The sequence below is a fragment of the Tetrahymena thermophila genome (assembly GCF_000189635.1).
Source record: "Tetrahymena thermophila SB210 genomic scaffold scf_8254457, whole genome shotgun sequence".
Classification (NCBI taxonomy): Eukaryota; Ciliophora; class Oligohymenophorea; order Hymenostomatida; family Tetrahymenidae; genus Tetrahymena; species Tetrahymena thermophila.
In genome coordinates, this window is record NW_002476235.1 from 69,538 (window position 1) to 86,776 (window position 17,239).

General features: G+C 24.9%; 5 protein-coding genes across 5 annotated transcripts; 2 read left to right on the forward strand and 3 right to left on the reverse strand. All coding sequences in view use genetic code 6, as the record gives it.

The window, feature by feature from the left end:
- Nucleotides 1–275: 275 nt before the first annotated feature.
- TTHERM_01014620 (ABC transporter family protein) lies at nt 276–1,991 on the forward strand (the record flags this gene model as incomplete). Its single annotated transcript, XM_001030808.1, has 1 exon — nt 276–1,991. The coding sequence occupies one exon, from the start codon at nt 276–278 to the stop codon at nt 1,989–1,991; it is 1,716 nt and encodes a 571-aa protein (XP_001030808.1).
- Nucleotides 1,992–3,394: 1,403 nt separating this feature from the next.
- TTHERM_01014640 (response regulator receiver domain protein) lies at nt 3,395–8,835 on the forward strand (the record flags this gene model as incomplete). The annotated part of the gene is made up of 2 exons (XM_001030810.2): nt 3,395–7,895; nt 7,997–8,835. The coding sequence occupies exons 1-2, from the start codon at nt 3,482–3,484 to the stop codon at nt 8,833–8,835; spliced, it is 5,253 nt and encodes a 1,750-aa protein (XP_001030810.2). The 5' UTR covers nt 3,395–3,481.
- A 633-nt stretch (nt 8,836–9,468) lies between these two features.
- Nucleotides 9,469–11,202, reverse strand: TTHERM_01014650 (hypothetical protein; the record flags this gene model as incomplete). The annotated part of the gene is made up of 2 exons (XM_001030811.2): nt 9,469–10,989; nt 11,089–11,202. 2 exons carry the CDS (start codon nt 11,200–11,202, stop codon nt 9,469–9,471), a joined length of 1,635 nt encoding a protein of 544 aa, XP_001030811.2.
- Nucleotides 11,203–11,609: 407 nt separating this feature from the next.
- Nucleotides 11,610–13,508, reverse strand: TTHERM_001014659 (26S proteasome regulatory complex ATPase RPT2; the record flags this gene model as incomplete). Its single annotated transcript, XM_012799565.1, has 6 exons — nt 11,610–12,051; nt 12,160–12,515; nt 12,616–12,858; nt 12,928–13,070; nt 13,165–13,251; nt 13,418–13,508. The coding sequence occupies 6 exons, from the start codon at nt 13,506–13,508 to the stop codon at nt 11,610–11,612; spliced, it is 1,362 nt and encodes a 453-aa protein (XP_012655019.1).
- Nucleotides 13,509–14,232: 724 nt separating this feature from the next.
- TTHERM_01014660 (26S proteasome subunit P45 family protein) lies at nt 14,233–17,030 on the reverse strand (the record flags this gene model as incomplete). The annotated part of the gene is made up of 7 exons (XM_001030812.3): nt 14,233–15,019; nt 15,081–15,417; nt 15,499–16,054; nt 16,107–16,156; nt 16,346–16,406; nt 16,530–16,705; nt 16,841–17,030. 7 exons carry the CDS (start codon nt 17,028–17,030, stop codon nt 14,233–14,235), a joined length of 2,157 nt encoding a protein of 718 aa, XP_001030812.3.
- Nucleotides 17,031–17,239: the final 209 nt, after the last annotated feature.

Genomic DNA, 17,239 nt, shown 5'->3' on the forward strand with positions numbered 1-17,239 from the left:
AATCAGATTTCGCTTCAAATTAAAAGTTAGAAGAGTTCGCAAATTTGATAGTCACTGATAGAGTATAAAAGTAAATTTGACAAGAAATATCATATAGATTAGTTAAGCTAAAAAGAGAAAAGTTAAAAAATTTGAAAAAAAAATAACTATATCGTTCAGTTTAAGAGCAAACTATTTATAAAAAATTTAGATATTAACAAAAAAAAAAAAATATTAGACTTTTAAATAAGAAAAATTTAGGTAAAAACACAAACAAAAAAATTTATTTAGTAAAAATGGATAAAAGAAAGAAGCCTTCAAAGAACGATAAGAAGAGAGCTTAAATTTAGGTTATTTAATAGAAGGAAGATCATGAAGAATAAAACAGAGCTCCCTTAGTTATGGTTCGTCACAACAGAGAATGTGCCAGTAACAGAGTCTATGACTTAAACATTGAAAATATCACTATTATCTAAGGAGGTTAAGTTCTTCTTGACAACGCTGAATTACAACTTACCCACGGAAGAAAGTATGGTCTTATTGGTAGAAACGGTGTTGGTAAATCAAGTTTGCTTTACGCCCTCGCTAGAGGAGATTACCCAATCCCTGAACATTTACAAGTTCTTCTCGTAGAACAAGAAATGGTTGGTAACCACAAGAGTCCTCTTCAATAAGTTCTTGAAACTGATATTGAAAGAGAATAACTCCTCAAGGAATATGAAGAACTAGTTGCTAACAATGAGGATGATGACAACACCCGTCTTATTGAAGTCTAAAAGAGACTTTAAGATATTGATTCTCACACAGCCGAATCTCGTGCTTCTGCTATTTTGGGTGGTCTCGGTTTTTCACATGAAATGATTATCAATCCTTCTGATAAGTTATCTGGTGGTTGGAGAATGAGAGTGTCTTTGGCTCGTGCTTTGTTTGTTTAGCCTGATATTTTATTACTCGATGAACCCACTAACCATTTGGATCTTGATGCTGTTATTTGGTTGGAAGAATTCATCGCTAATAGTGAAATGACCATCCTCTTAGTCTCTCACTCACGTGCTTTCTTAAACTCTGTTTGCACAGACATCATTCACTATTTCGATTCTTAATTAAAATACTATAAGGGTGACTATGATTAATTCGAAAAGACTCGTGAAGAACATTTGACCCTCCAAAAGAAGAAATATGAATTTAACTAAGCTGAAAGAAGAGAAGCACAAGATTTCATTGATAAATTCAGAGCTAACGCAAAGCTTGCCTCATTAGTCTAGAGTCGTATTAAAGCTCTTGATAAGATGGAAGTCGTTGAAGAAGTCAAGGAAGAAAAGAAGACAAATTTCCGTTTCCCTTAAACTGAAAAGTTAGTATCACCTCTCTTCAGAATTGAAGATGTTAAATTCGGCTACAGCCCTAACAAAATTATCTATGAAAATCTTAACTTCGCTGTTGACTCTGATTCTAAGATTGCAATTATTGGTGACAACGGAGCAGGTAAATCTACCTTCCTCAAGCTCTTGACTGGTAAGCTTGAACCCATATCTGGTAACCAATACAAGAACCCTAAGGTTTTCTACAGTTTCTTCACCTAACATTTTATTGATCAACTTGATGTCAATCTTTCTCCTGTTGAATAGTTATAATAAAAGTTCCCTGGAAATAAATCTGAACATTATCGTGCATTCTTGTCTCGTTTTGGTATATTCTCAGAGAAATAAATCCGTCCTATTAAGAATCTTTCTGGTGGTTAAAAGTCTCGTGTTGCTCTTGCTATTGCTTGCTATACTGAACCTCACTTACTTATTCTCGATGAACCCACAAATCACTTGGATCTTGATGCTATTGATGCCCTTATTGAAGCTTTATAAAACTACAATGGTGGATACATTATCGTTTCTCACGATGAACATCTTGTCGCTAAGGCTTGCAATGAAATATGGTATGTCAAGAATAAATCTCTTGTTAAATTCAAAGGAGACTTCAAGGAATATCGTAAGGCTCTTATCAAGAAATAACTTTGAGAAATGTAAATAGTAATTAAAGTACAGTAAAGCATTCAATTATCTAAAAGATTGGATGAATGAAAGCAAGAAAGAAAGCAATTCATTCAACCATTATTTTGTTATATTGAATAATAATTAAAATTTTAATAAAAGCAAAAAATACTTTTAAATTCTCATATTCTTAATTCATTTTAATATAAAAATAATTTTCTTCACTGTTTTATACATATTTCTATACAATAAAGAAAATAATTTACTTTAATAAAGTATTCCAAATATTTTTCTGTTTAATTTAAAAAATTCTCTATTTATTTAATTTTATGTTATGAGTTAAAGATTTAAAGAGTTCATTCATTTATTTGTCTGTCTATTCCTATTTTTAAAGTTATTGAATCATCAAATAAATAATATGCTCAAAAAATCTTCTAACATATTAAATTTTCTATTAACTTTTTGCAAATTAATATGCAAAAGTATTATTTTTCCATCTAGAAAAAGCAATACTTTTAAAAATTTCATTACTTGAATCTAAAGTCAAAGTCAATATAAAAATTAACTTATTTATGGTTAAGTACAAACTTAATTTTATCAAAGAAATTATTTGATATTAAAATTTTCATTTTTTTATGTTACCATTTTATATTAAAAGGTAATTTCATTTTTTGAAAGATTTTTTTCACAAAAGAAAAAAAAAAGATATGAGTATAAAAAATACTCTTTGAATTTAATATTTAATTAAATTGAGTTTTATAATTATATCACAGGTGCTTTTGTTAATGTAGTTAAATAAAGTCTTTTAAATTTTAAATTAAAAAGTTTATAAATAAAACATACTATAAAAAACTTTATCAAGCATTTATTTGTGTATTCTGCTTTAATTTACATGAAATAGCTTTGATAGCTATTTACAAAGACAAAATAATATTTTTTATTATTAAATTAAAATTTGTTTTAAAAAATTATAATTTTATGAGATGACTAATAAATAAAACTTCATTCAAAATATTTTATCAGATTTTTAATAATTAGCAAGAGAGGCTGAAAAGAATAATTATTTGTAAATATGGTTATTAAAACTCTAGGACAATATTTAAAAAATAAATTTAGGTCAATATTTAGCCATAATATTTATCAATTTGTGGATATAAAAAGATATTAAATTAGCAAAATAAAATTCAATTGATCATTATTTTAAGCACACTCATTAATTAAGGATTTATTCACTTAATTTATCATTTCCCCTCACAAAATTAGTTTTGACATAAGTATGATGAATTAACTATTAAAATAAATAAATGACAAATAATTTAGTTGATGATCAATTAACTTTAATTGAAAGATAATATCGCTGATTAATATCGTATTTATAAAAAAATCATTGGAAATAGTTATTTTTGAAGTAAAATTGAATATTATTTATATTCATCAGCAATTGTAATTAAAACAAAACATATCCTATTGTCAAATAGCCCTACAAATTAACTGGATATAATCTTCATTTTTATTAAATGGTATTAGTGTCTTAAACAATAAGGATATTAGCAATTATTATTTTATTGATTCTCGCCTAACTCATTCCATTTATAGCATTGGACGGAGACTTTTAAATAGCCAGAATTGTATATACTATAATTATTTCATTGATTTATTTAATTGTACTTTATAATCCATCATTTCTTTCAAAATATATTTCTCATTATGTAACACTAACATCTATAGCCATCAACATAATAGGCTATGTTTCTCTCTAAGCATTTGAGTCTAGATTATCTTAAGGCACAAATTAAGAAACTTAAAATTATTAGTAAAGTGATTGCAATAAGTAAATTTAAAACATTTTGAGTTATGATGAGTAAACGATAAACGAATTGAGCATAAATTTAAGGTATTATATTGGTACATTAAATATAATCAATTTTTTTCCAGGGATTAATCAATTTCATAGAATTATAAGTCTTTCTGTATCAGTTGTACTATGGACATTTTAATAAGGAGGTGTATTAACAAGGTTAATGTCAGTATCATTTTTAATTGAGATTTTCCTTTTATATTATCATATGAATGTAATAGAAAGAATTCTAAATGAAAAATTAGTAGGCTTGAATAGAAAAAATTAATAAGATAATAGATAAAATAGTGCCGATTAAGGATTAAACACTCTTCAGTCTGGTGATTAAAGAAATGTTGGTGAAATACAGCAGATTCTATATTAAGCCAACTTTAAATCTACTGGTAGAAAAAAATGGAAGATTGATGATATCTTATTTGAGAGAGACTCTATTTATGAAATAATAAAAAAATTTGCAAATTTTAATATGATTATTTATACTTCTGAAATGAAAGTCAAATTTATGACTTAAAGTCTTAGAAAATTTTTAGTTAGTATAGAAAATAATTTAAAGTTAGATGAGGAGGAAAATATTAAAAAAATATTTTAAAAAATCATCATTAGTGATAAGGAAAATTTATATGATCATTTGAAAAAAACAATAAATTAATGGTATAATTAAGGCGAAATTAACAGTAGCTTTGAAATGCTTTGTAACAGAGATCGCATTTACTCCCTTTCTAATTGTTAAGTTAATCTTGAAAAATATTAGCTTTACATTTCAGAAATTTAGGTTGATTAATAGTAATGTCTTTTAATATTATTTAATACTCAAGAAGATGCTAGTACATTTAATTAATATAAACACAAAATGATAAATTCAATCTCACATGACCTCAAAACACCTCTAAACGGTATGATTTTACTCCTTGATATACTAAAGGAGCAAATTAAAAATAATTTTTTAAAGCCTTCTGATTAAAAATTTCCATCCTTTCTAAGTGTATCTCCATTATCTGCTAATGTTAAAATTTAATCAAATGAATAGAACGCATCAAGTTCCCACTAAATAAATTTAATTTTAGTAAATAAATAAAATTCACAATAAATATAAAACTCTTCAGTTAATATTTTGAATATGGACGGATAATTAATCAAATAAGATTCACAATTCGACACTGCAGAAGTATTACAATTTAATTAAAATAAAGAGTAAAGCCAAAACAACTATAATACAGATTAAAAAAATTAATAAAAATATTAAAATGAAACTAAAGAATAATCAAATGTTTTGCCTGGAAATATATAATTAATGAAGAATTCCCATTCTGATATTGTAAATATTGATAAACCCAAAGACTTTTAACATAAATTGTAACACTCTATGAGTTAAATTTAAGAGAATCAAATTTTAAAAATATAATAGAAGAGTCTCAATAATAATGAATAATAATAGTAACAGTAGCAATATGTATATAATGTCAAAAAGTAATCTTTTATTAATAAATATGAGCCAAATATGAGCACAAGCTTACTTCCACTTCAAGAAGAAGAAGAAATATTTTTTGAGGATTAAAAAAAAAGTAGAAGAGATACTTTAACTGATGATGACTGGTTCGTTTAAAGCTCTCTAAAAGCAGCTACACATAATCATCTTTACCATAATAATTTTAGCAATTAGTAAGTTTACAAAACATTTGTTCCATCTCCTTGCTCTTCTAAAGTAAAAAAGGCTGAACAGTAAGAATAAGTAATCAAGATATAACCCTCAAAGCAAGACTCTTCCATGCAGTAAATAAAATTAGGATCTGATTTGAAAATGAATGAATTAAAATAAATATCAAATCACACATTTCAAGAGGACAGCTTTGGTACATCTGATAAATTGCATAATAATTTTATAGTCATCAAGGTTCCTGAGTCTAATCACAGCTTAACAGAAGGACAAACTATAACAGAACATCACCCATTTTTATAATAAAATAATCATTTTTAAACAACATAGAGTGATAATGAGGATTAGCTTGGAAATTTTAAATTAAAAAAAAATAAACTGATACTTACAGACATAAATAAAAATCAAGATTAGAATTAATCCAGCTCATAAAGCTCTACCAATAAAAGCCCAGACTTTCTTGAGCCAACTCTAAAATAAAATTAATTGTTAATTCAAGGATAGTTATAATAATAACAACAGCAAATTAATAAACCTAAATTATTTGAAGACTAATAAAATAAATATGCTAAGGATTAGAATGATGAAAATATTCAGATCTTAGAAACAGATGAAGCTCACAATTAAGTTAAGTTTACTTAGATATAAGATAATTATTTAGCTAAGATATCTCCAGTTGGTTGTTCAGTTTAAAATTCAAGGTAATTTTAAGCTAAAGATAAAACACAAAACAATATGAGCTTTTATTAAGAAAAGAAATATAATAATCAAAATCTAAAAATTTAGCTGCACAAGGAATTTTCAGAATCTTAATTATCCCCTCAAAAGAGTAATCTTGCTGTTAATTAGCAAGATTTAGTAAATGATTCGCCTAACCAAAATTTATTATTTACTCCTTAAACATAATATTCTTAGTAAATTTAAAAATAACAAGAATTAATTTCAATAAATCAGGACATTTTTAGCAACAATTAAGCTGAAAGTTAGCAAAAAATTACTCAATAAGAAAAAGAAATTGCAAGAAATTCGTTTAATACCATGTAGAAATAACAAATCCCAGCAGAGTAAAACTCAAATATTAATTTAATTTAATCTAAATCAAACAACTAAAACAATAATTAATCAACAAACACTTCAAATAAACAACTGACTGGAAGTTCTCCATCATCAACCCAGTAAGGATATAAGCATTAATTAAAAGATTAATAGGTAGAATCTTAAAAATAAATTATTCAAATGAAATCACTTTCAAATACTTCGATATCTAACAATACACCAAAGAGTGAAATCTTAATTTTAAGCAAAGAAAAAATGATAAGCAATAATTCATAAGATAATATACAATAACTTTAAAATACTGAAAATATTTAGCGCTTGAATAACAAAATATTTTCTTCAACCCCAAAAAATTATAGTCAGTTCCACAGTTGCAATGATACAGGATTAAAGAAAGATTCATTAAATTAAGACCAAACTCACGAAGATTAAAATACTAAATAACCAAAAGATATATTTAAATTCTAAGTGATGAATGAAAAAGATAGAATCACAGAAATAGAAGAAAAGTCAATTGAAGGAGATATATACTCTTCAATTTAGAAAAATTATTTTGCAAAAGTAGATGGATAATAAGAAATTTCACCAAACTAAAATAATAAAAAAATGTAAGAGTAATAATAAAATTTTAAAAGTTTAAAATAATTGCCAAAAAAATCTATATCAAATATAAATAAATTCTAGTATTCTAAAACCACGGGGATAGCATCTTCCCTTTCTATACCTTTTAATATTTAAAACTCTTAGAGATCTTTTACATATTCATATAGCGGAAATGAAAGAAAATTTATTTCTAAAATAAACTAAAAGAATGAAACAAAAGAAACAATCTTTAATTAGACTCCAAATTAATTAGTTAAAAGCAATAGTTAGAATTATTTTACAAGTACAACATTGAGAGATATACATATATTATATTAGTATATATGCAATATATAGAAAAATGGTTATCTCTTGGAGTCAAGAATCAATGATTTGATAGACTATTCTACGCTTTTAAATAAAAATGATCTCAGCTTGAATTGTACATAATTTGACCTAATGGAAATCCTCACTGAAATGAGAGAGCTTTTCGAGCTTCAAGCAAAAAAGAAGAACTGTAAGCTAATCATTCCAAATTTAAAGCTTGATTTGAAAAATGATAAGCCAAGAATAAAACAAATTCTTATTAATATCATTGGAAACGCTATTAAATTCACATTCGAAGGATTTGTAAGGATTATAGTCTAAAACTGTGAATCTCCATCAAACCTAATATAAATAATTGTTTAAGATACAGGAATAGGAATTCCTGATTCAATTAAAAAAAATATTTTAAATTTTGCTGCCCATATTTAATAAGTAAAAGATGACAACAGGCAAGGTAAACATTTTTATATTTTTTATTAAAATGATTTTTAATATGATATTTTTAACTTTACTTTTATTAAATTTCATTTTAATTTGTTTGATATAAATAAATAGGAGTTGGAATCGGTCTAGAAATTTGTTCAAGACTCTGTTAAATTATAGGACCTCTAGATTAGGAAATATAGGTAGAGTCTAAAGTTAATATTGGAAGTAGTTTTTCATTTTTAATCTACTTAAATCATCCACTCTACATAGAGGAAAGAGATTTATCCTCAAATCATTATAATCAAAAGAGAAGAAGGAGATAACAAATTTCATACACAACAATTAGATCAGAAATAGAGCACGAAAATAATATTTAAATTCCTTTGTTTGAAACGAAGCACAACTTATTAGCTAAAAAATAATCACCATAAAGTTAGAATTTAGATTAAGCCCCATAGAACAGCAAAGATTAAATATAGGAAATTGGAGAGACTCAAATTAAACACTTAGAAAGCAGCAATACTTCAATACTTGTGAAAAAAGAAGCTAATATATTAAATGATTAAAATGATACAATATTAATTGTTGATGACGTGGCTTTTAATCTTATAGCGCTTAGAAATACTTTAAAATTAATATATCCTAATTTAAATATATTAGAAGCCTAAAATGGCAAATAAGCTGTAGAGATAGTGCATGAGTATAATGGAAAGATTGATTTGATAATCATGGATATTAATATGCCTATCATGGATGGGTTTTAAGCCATTTCTATTATAAATTAAGAAATCAAAGATTAAGTTTTAGAATACGTACCAATAATAGCTCATACAGCTTTTGATAATAATGAAGATAAATAAAAATGCTTTTAACTTGGTGCAAAAGGATTCTTACCTAAACCAGTGAAAAAAATAGAATTAGAAAAGTCAGTTCGTGCATTTTTAAGCCCTCAATCTTAATAAATTTGATATAAAAGATTTTTTTCTAAAATATTTAATCATAAAGTGGTTTAATCATTTTCTTTTATATCTAAATTAATTTTTATTACTAATTTATAAAATATTAAATTTATATTTTTAATAAACAAATATATAAAGAATTTTGATGTTAATAAAATTAATATGTGTGTATTCAATTAAAAAGTTTAATCTTTTCTTTTATATCTAAATTAATTTTTATTACTAATTTATAAAATATTAAATTTATATTTTAATAAACAAATATATAAAGAATTTTGATGTTAATAAAATTAATATGTGTGTATTCAATTAAAAAGTTTAATCTTTAAATTATGTTGAATTTCTCACTCAAGATTTTCAAATATGTTTTTTTAATCTTTAATATATTTGATGAAATAAATACTAAATAATGAAATTATTCATTTTAAATTTTTATAGTTACTTGAACTATTAACTTATTATCTTTGGTTAAGTTTAACAGATTTTTGAAAATTAAAATTCATTTTTATTCTATTTATATTTAAAAATTCTTATTAAACATACTTTTTTTTATTGATTTAAGTTATAATTTATCAATAATTACTTACAAAAACAAAAACAAATATTATATTATTTAGAATTAGTTAATCAAAAATAATCAAATCAAGCAACTTGATTATAAATGTTAATACTCTGTGATTTTACATGATGTTACCTGGTTTTCGGACTGTTAAATTTTAAAGAAGATATCGAATGCTCTCTTTGCATTTAATACATTTTATGTAGGAGATGAGTGCTATTTTCTGAATTCAGCTTTGATTAAACTACTTAGCTTTGAAATAGCTATAACTTACTGCTAGGTTTTATAGAGCTTTATGAAGAGTGATGTTTCCTTAAAATTATTTGTTAATCTATACCTGGTAAATTATTTTTAGATAAATACCTCTTTTATTCGCATTCCAGAATAAAATCAAATAAAACTCCATTATTAGAACTATTTTAAGAAGGCTATTTACTTTGATGCTTTTTAATAAGAGAATGCATTGATTGGTTACTATTATTTTAAAAATTAATGCTTTGAGATTGATAATTCTAAGTTGCTTAGCTAAAACTATTTAACTATGGTTTAAAATAATATTTTTAGCTGGCATCATCCTTTACAAAATCAGAATTTTGAAAATTGTATTATGATGCAGGACTAATATTTAAAGATCGTTTTCTGGAGTGCTTATTAGAACTAGATGAAGGCGAATCACGTCTACCTACTCCATGATTGACTAAAAACATTTTCTTTTTTAAAGCTTCCATTTTTTAGCCATAATCTATTTCATTTGTTTCTCCTAAATTAAGAGATTTTGTTAGGGGTGCACTTTTTTCCTATTTTTTTTTTTATTAGTTACCCGTGTTGCTGGGCTCACTTGAGGCTATATTATTACTAATATTGTTACTCTTTTAACTTGTGTTTGATATAAGCATATTAGATTTTGATGGAGATTTTAGACGATCTTCTTAAGCTACTATAGACATTTTAAGGAAGTTGTCTCTTTAAAGGTATCCAAGAGGTTTATTTTATTTCATTTTTTTATCAATTTCTTCTTTTTCTTTATCCATTTTTATGTCATGAGTAGCAAATATAGTGATAGCACCCATTATATTTTTATTTTGCTGTTAAATTTAATTGCTATTCTCTTCATCTTTTGGTATATCAGCAATTTTGTTTACATTAGGAGAGGTATTCGGGCTCGCATTTTAAATTTTATGAGCTACTGTTTTATTTGGGCTTTTTATTTAGTTAATTTGGATATCTCCTTATTATTGTTAGTTAGTCATATTGTTTAGTCCTACTTCATTCTAATTTTATTGGTTTTAGATTCCTTAACTAATATTTTTTTGGAATTTATGTTTTCTTTCGCTTGTTGTAGCATTTGCTTTTTGTAGAGAATTTAAAAACTTAAGTTTGATTTTGTTAAATAAAGGAGCTAGATTGTTTATAGCTTGCATCTCTTTTGCTTTAGCGATTTATTCACGTCTTTCCAATAACTTTTCTACTAGCATAATTCTATCTTTAACATTTGGAATCATAAGCAATGCTTAATTTATTTATTCTTTATTATTCATATCTCTTATTGAATTAAATGCTTTGAGTATTTAAGCTTGACTACTCATTTTTCTTTCCTAAAGCAACTTTTTTGTGAAATTTTATTGAACTAAGATACTTTTGCATTTTTGCAGATGATTTAAACTTTTATTTTAATCATGCGTTATTATATTATCTTAGATTACATCATCTTAATTTGATAAAAATGACGAATTAGGAGACACAGATCTAGATGATTTTATAAGTTCATCATATGCTTAAAAACTCAGTTTATAGTTTTGCGGATTTGAATTAATCATCAACTAATCTTCAGGTAAATTTGGTATTTTAAAATATTACAAAAATAAATAAAAATTGCTAAATTTGATTTATGTTAAACTATTTCATATACCAAAAAATTAATATAAACTTTTAAAATAACTTAATTAAATATCAGGTTTTAATTTTTTTAATTAAAATTAATCATCAATCAATCTTATCATCCAAAAAAAAAAAAAACTTAGTTTATGTATGTAAAAATGAATGAATGTTGTATTAATCAATCAATGGATAAATTTTAATTATTAAAATTTTTTTGTAAGCTTTTTGTTAAATTGAATTTTTTATTTTAATTTAGAGCTTTAAAAGTGAATGAACGAATGTACAAAACGAATGCAAAATTAAATGTACTGTTAATAAATTTAGCAATTGTTTATTTTTTAATTTATCAAATATATAAGCCATCAGGTGTATCACCTTTCTTTAAGTAAAGAACTTTATCCTTGGCTTTGGTAAAATCATCAAGGGTTACTTTCATACGTCTCTCTCTCAAAGCTAAGAGACCTGCTTCGGTGCACATAGCTTTAATATCAGCACCACTTAAATCGTCTTTAACGTGAACAAAAGTATCAAAGTTGACCTCTTCACCAAGAGCCATCTTAGAAGTATGGATTTCAAAAATTTTCTTCTTAGTTTTCATGTCAGGTACTGGGAATTCAATCTTTCTATCAATTCTACCAGGTCTAATTAAGGCAGGATCAAGTGATTCAATTTTATTTGTTGCAAGAATAACTTTAACATCAGTTCTACTATCAAAACCATCAAGTTAGTTCAAAAGTTCTAACATTGTTCTTTAAATTTCCTTTTCACCACCACTGCTAGTATTGTATCTATTTTAAAATTATAACAATTAGCTTTATATAATTTCAATTTTTTGGAATTCGAGCATTTATCTTTGATATCATAACAAAAATTATAATTTAAAATATTTAAAATACCTCTTAGAACCTACTGCATCAATTTCATCAATGAAAACTATAGAAGGGGCGTGCTCTTCAGCGACTCTGAAGAGTTCTCTAACGAGCTTAGGACCTTCACCAGCATACTTTTGAATAAGTTCAGAACCAACAATTCTCAAGAAAGTGGCACTTGTTTCATTAGCAACAGCCTTAGCTAGTAAAGTTTTACCTGTACCTGGAGGACCATACATAATGACACCTTTAGGTGGTTTTATACCCATATCTTCATAGATTTCAGGATGAGTTAAAGGTAATTCAACTGCTTCTTTAACTTCTTAAATTTATTATTCGAGACCACCAATATCAGCATAACATTCAAGAGGAGCTTTTTCTACCTGAATAAAAAAATAAATATTGAGTTAATACTTTCTCACTAAATATTATGCAATTAAATGGAAATCTTTTATACATTAATACAAAGACTAATATATTTACCTTCATAACATTGAGCATAGGATCAACTTCATCTTGCATAATACCAACAACTGCCATAGTTCTATTGTTTAAAAGAACAGTAGATCCAGGCTCAAGCTAATCTTTATCAACAAATGAGAGAATATTAGCATAATATTCAGGACCAATAGAAGACACAATAGCATGGTCTTCATCAATGAATTCTTCAAGAGTTCCAATAAGCATAGGGCTTCCTCTCAATTATTCAATCTTCTTTCTTTCTTCCTAAATTTATTCAATAACATTTTTGCTTTTTTCAAATTTGTTTATTTGATTTATTTTATAATTAATTACACTTTCTTATTCATCGTTATCAAGTTCTTCAACAGTTTACTTTTGACTTTCCTAATTTCTAATGAATTCTTATTCCATTAACAAATAATCTTTAATTCTGTCTAATTTCAATTATCTCAATCTGCATTTTGAAATAGGCGTTACTATGTTATTTAAGAAATAAAATTTTAAATTTGCTTTAATTCCTAATTTTTTATCGTTTTAGTAATTTCAATAAAATATTATAGCAAGCAGTACTTGATGGTAATTTGACAGCAGTATCAACACCTTTGTTTTTCTTTTTTTTACCAATTCTAACTGGAGCTGGTTTCTTTTCTCTAGGCACTGTTTTTAAGTAAAAAATTAATAAACTAAATAAAATAATTGCTAATTTTAGAGGCTCATTAAAAATGTATTATTATTGTATGAAGGCCTATGAACTATTATGATAATAAGGAAAACATTTTTATCAATCCTCTAAAATGGAATTAATATGAGAATAAAAGCATACTTTGATCCTTCTTCTTTTAATCTTGTTTATCTTTTTGATTTGGAAGGTTGCCAAAACCACCCAAATTCATACCTCCTTGCTAATTACCCATTTTATTAGATTTTCTTTGCTTAGTTATATGTTTTGCAAATTTTTTATTTAAAGTTCTATCTATCTATTATTGTTATTATCTTGAGTATTATTATCTTTTGATAAATAAACCTCAAAAAGATTTCTTTTTATTTATTTATTTATTTTTTAAAAATAATTATTTCAAATAGGAAAGAAAAATGAATTGAATGCAATTAATTTTCTTTCTTTTTGCTGCTTTACAATATCCATTTAATAGAATTCCTTCATATTAACAAGAAGAGAGAGAGTTAAAAGATCAGAGAATCTCTTAATCTCATCTTAACGTTTTGATATATCTTCATTCGATTCTAATGCTATTTTTTTCTACATGCTAATTCATTATTCTGATTAATTAAAAAAGAAAAATTTTAATTTAATTAAAATATTTTAAATTTTTTTAATAAATTTTTTTATGAAACTGTATTTTTTATTTTAATAAAAAATAGAAATATAAAACAATTATAAATTAATTTTATCTTATTTGGTAATCCAATTTTAAAATTTTAATAAACTGATTACATAAAGGTTAATAAATAGATTAATTGATTGGTAGACAGATAATAAATACTTAATTGTAGTAAAAGTAAAGAATGATTATTTTTATTTTTTGGTTTGAATAATTATTGTTAGTGAGTGATGAGAGAGTTTTGGGAGGGAGAAGGAGTTTGATATTGAAAATATTATTTGATTATTCAGTGCTTATTTCATTTAATGTATTACATTAGAAGCTAATTTCTGCTTTCAGTTTTACTTAAGCAATCCTTTTCAGAAAATTACTGAGAACAGCTTAGACTAAATCTTTAATCTTGATTCTAAAATATTCTTCTATGCAACTCTTCGTCAGCAAAATAAAATTTATTTTTGCGATTCTTAAAGAGCATACACTTTATATTTTCATACCACTTTTTATTTGATGGGTTTGTATTTCTATTTTGAAATATATCTCTTTGCTGTGCAGAAAGCGCAGTGTATAGTGATCCCGTGTCTTAATCGTCTGTACTTTCAAGCTGGTCTTCTGTAATTTCAGGTTATTCATCTTCTTAATCATCATTTATATTTGAATGAGAAAGACGAGCTGTAGATTATGATGTAGAATTAGAGCGAGTTTCAGGATGTTACTTAGATTTAGTTCTGTTAGGAACTTCTGTTACAGGTTAATTTTCATCTATTTCTTCTTTTTTTTGTTTATCAAATTTTCCTTTATACCTCATTTCAAGAGAAGTCAAACCATTAACAAGGATAGTCCTTTGATGAATGATAATGAAGAACAACGGAAAGCAAGTTATAATAAATTAAATTATTAAAATTGAAATACTAATATAAGCAATAATTGGATTAAATAACTATGGGCAAGAATCTATAAATTGATGAGAGTGCTCATCTTCTATATCATCTTACTAGAGCTCTTTTAGAGCAAAAATACACGCAATAAGGATAGAAATCTAAGACAATGCTTATGTTACTAGCATAAAAAAGAAATATCTGTGATTTCTATATTTTAAATGAAATGATTACTGAATATTGACTTTGGGAAAAAAATAGAAAATATTACTTCGCTCCAACACAATTTTTTATGAAGGGACAGTGATGGTCCATAACGGCAACACATCTGTTACAAAAATCACAATGTTTTGATCTAACTGGTTTTATAATACAACATTCTAAACAAAGCTCCTCAAACTCTTTCTTGCATAATAGTAACCAAAAATTATTCACAAAAGTATCTTTTTATGAAGCAGGTTAATTGTTGTTTAAATCAAGTTAATAGCTTTCGTAACCTAATTGTTTAATATAGCCTGGATCGCTTTTATAAGAGCAGAATAAGCAATAGAAAGAACATAAGTAAATACTATAGAAAAAGACTATAAATCCTATAAATAAATCAGTATCTATTAATTAATTAAAAAAATAATATTTAGAATTTGTTTGACTGTTGATAAGTTAGTTGAATTAATAGTTTGTTAGTTTACATGGTAAAATAAAGATGAACCCAATAAATCCTAAAATGTTAATAATTCTGAGAATATAAGAGTATTTATTCATGCCTTTTGTTGGACCTACTCTAGTCTATAATTTTAGTCGGTTAAAAAATTTAATATCTCCCAGTAGAGAAATTAATGAGTCCAAATGATTTATTTTGCTTTCCCATTCCATTATTTAATATTAATCTACAGTTTCTCTTTTTTCTTTTAACTTTTTTTATATTTTTTCTTTCCTCCAAATAGCAAATTAGAGAGGTGTCTAATTCTCATTATTTTTTAATTGTTTATTTGCACCCTGTATTAGCAGAAATTTAACAACTGAATAATCTTTACTACGTATTCCTAAATGTAATGGTGTTTCTTTTGATACAGGATGTTATTCATTAATATCTATTCTCTTTTAATTTTCAAATTCATCCATCTTAAGCAGATATTTCATTATGTGAAGATTTCCTTCAAAGCAAGCAATCTCAAATGTTGAGAGATTTAAACCCTTACTTTATGTCTTTTCAAATATATCTACACCTAGTTGCTGAAGTTTCATCTAATTTTAGAATATTTTGTTAAACAAGCAAAATTAATATATAATTACTTACAATAACTTTAAGAGATCCTCCTCTTGCAGCAGAATGAATAATTTTATCACCTAAATATTTTGTTTTTAATTAGGGTTAAAAATATAGTAGAAAAATTCTATTTATTTTCCATAAAATATTAAATTAATGCAAAATTTTTAGTTAAAGAAAGAAAAATTATTTATATATTAAAATAAGAAGTAAAACAAACAGCGACATTTTTAATTTTAGAAATTCTAAATATAAAATTATTTGAATACCTATTTCATTAATATGAGTATCGTAACGCGCTCCTTTTTCTATCAATTTGAGAGCCATATCCTTTATTTTTAAAAATTTTTAAATAAAATACCGGTTTTTAGACAATATTGATTGATAACATAGTTTAAGCTATGATAGTGATAGTTGAAAATAAAATAAATCTAATAAATTATTTAAAACTACCTAAAATTCATAATATACGGCGTATTATAGAGCATTATATCCTTCCTCACAATTCAAAGCTTTATTGCTATTTATATATTCAATTTTGTCTTCTTATGGAATATCAGCTTATTATAAATAATCTAAGAAAAGATTAAAAGCAAATTCATTATTATCCTTCACTGCTTAAACTAACACTAATAATAAAAATAATTTATATTTAAAATAAATAAAATAATCAAACTATAAATTGCAGTTAATCATTTTAATTAGATTTTATATTGATAGTTTTTATATGTAAATAGGAAAACAAAAACAATCTAAGAATTTACAATTAAATTTTGGAAATTTATTCAAGTTTATGCCTTTATAAACCTTTAAGATTTCAACAATGTAATCTAGTTTAACATTTTATTGATTAGATAGACTTTTTAGAAACTTTATTGCTTCTGAATAATTTTTTGGTAACTGCATCCCAGAAAAACATTCAACAGAGTTTTTAATATTTTTTTCTGGTATCATATTTAGTTAGATGTTTGTTTTTGTTTGGCTTATATTTTTAATTAATATAAAAATTGCTTTTTTATTACTTAGTATTGAATAATCAATCAATCTTTCTTTATTATTGAATTTACCGAATATTTTTTTACTTTATTTATAAATACTGAACTATATATCTATCTATCAATCATATCCTAAAATTAAAATTCTGCTCACACAAAATCACAAAA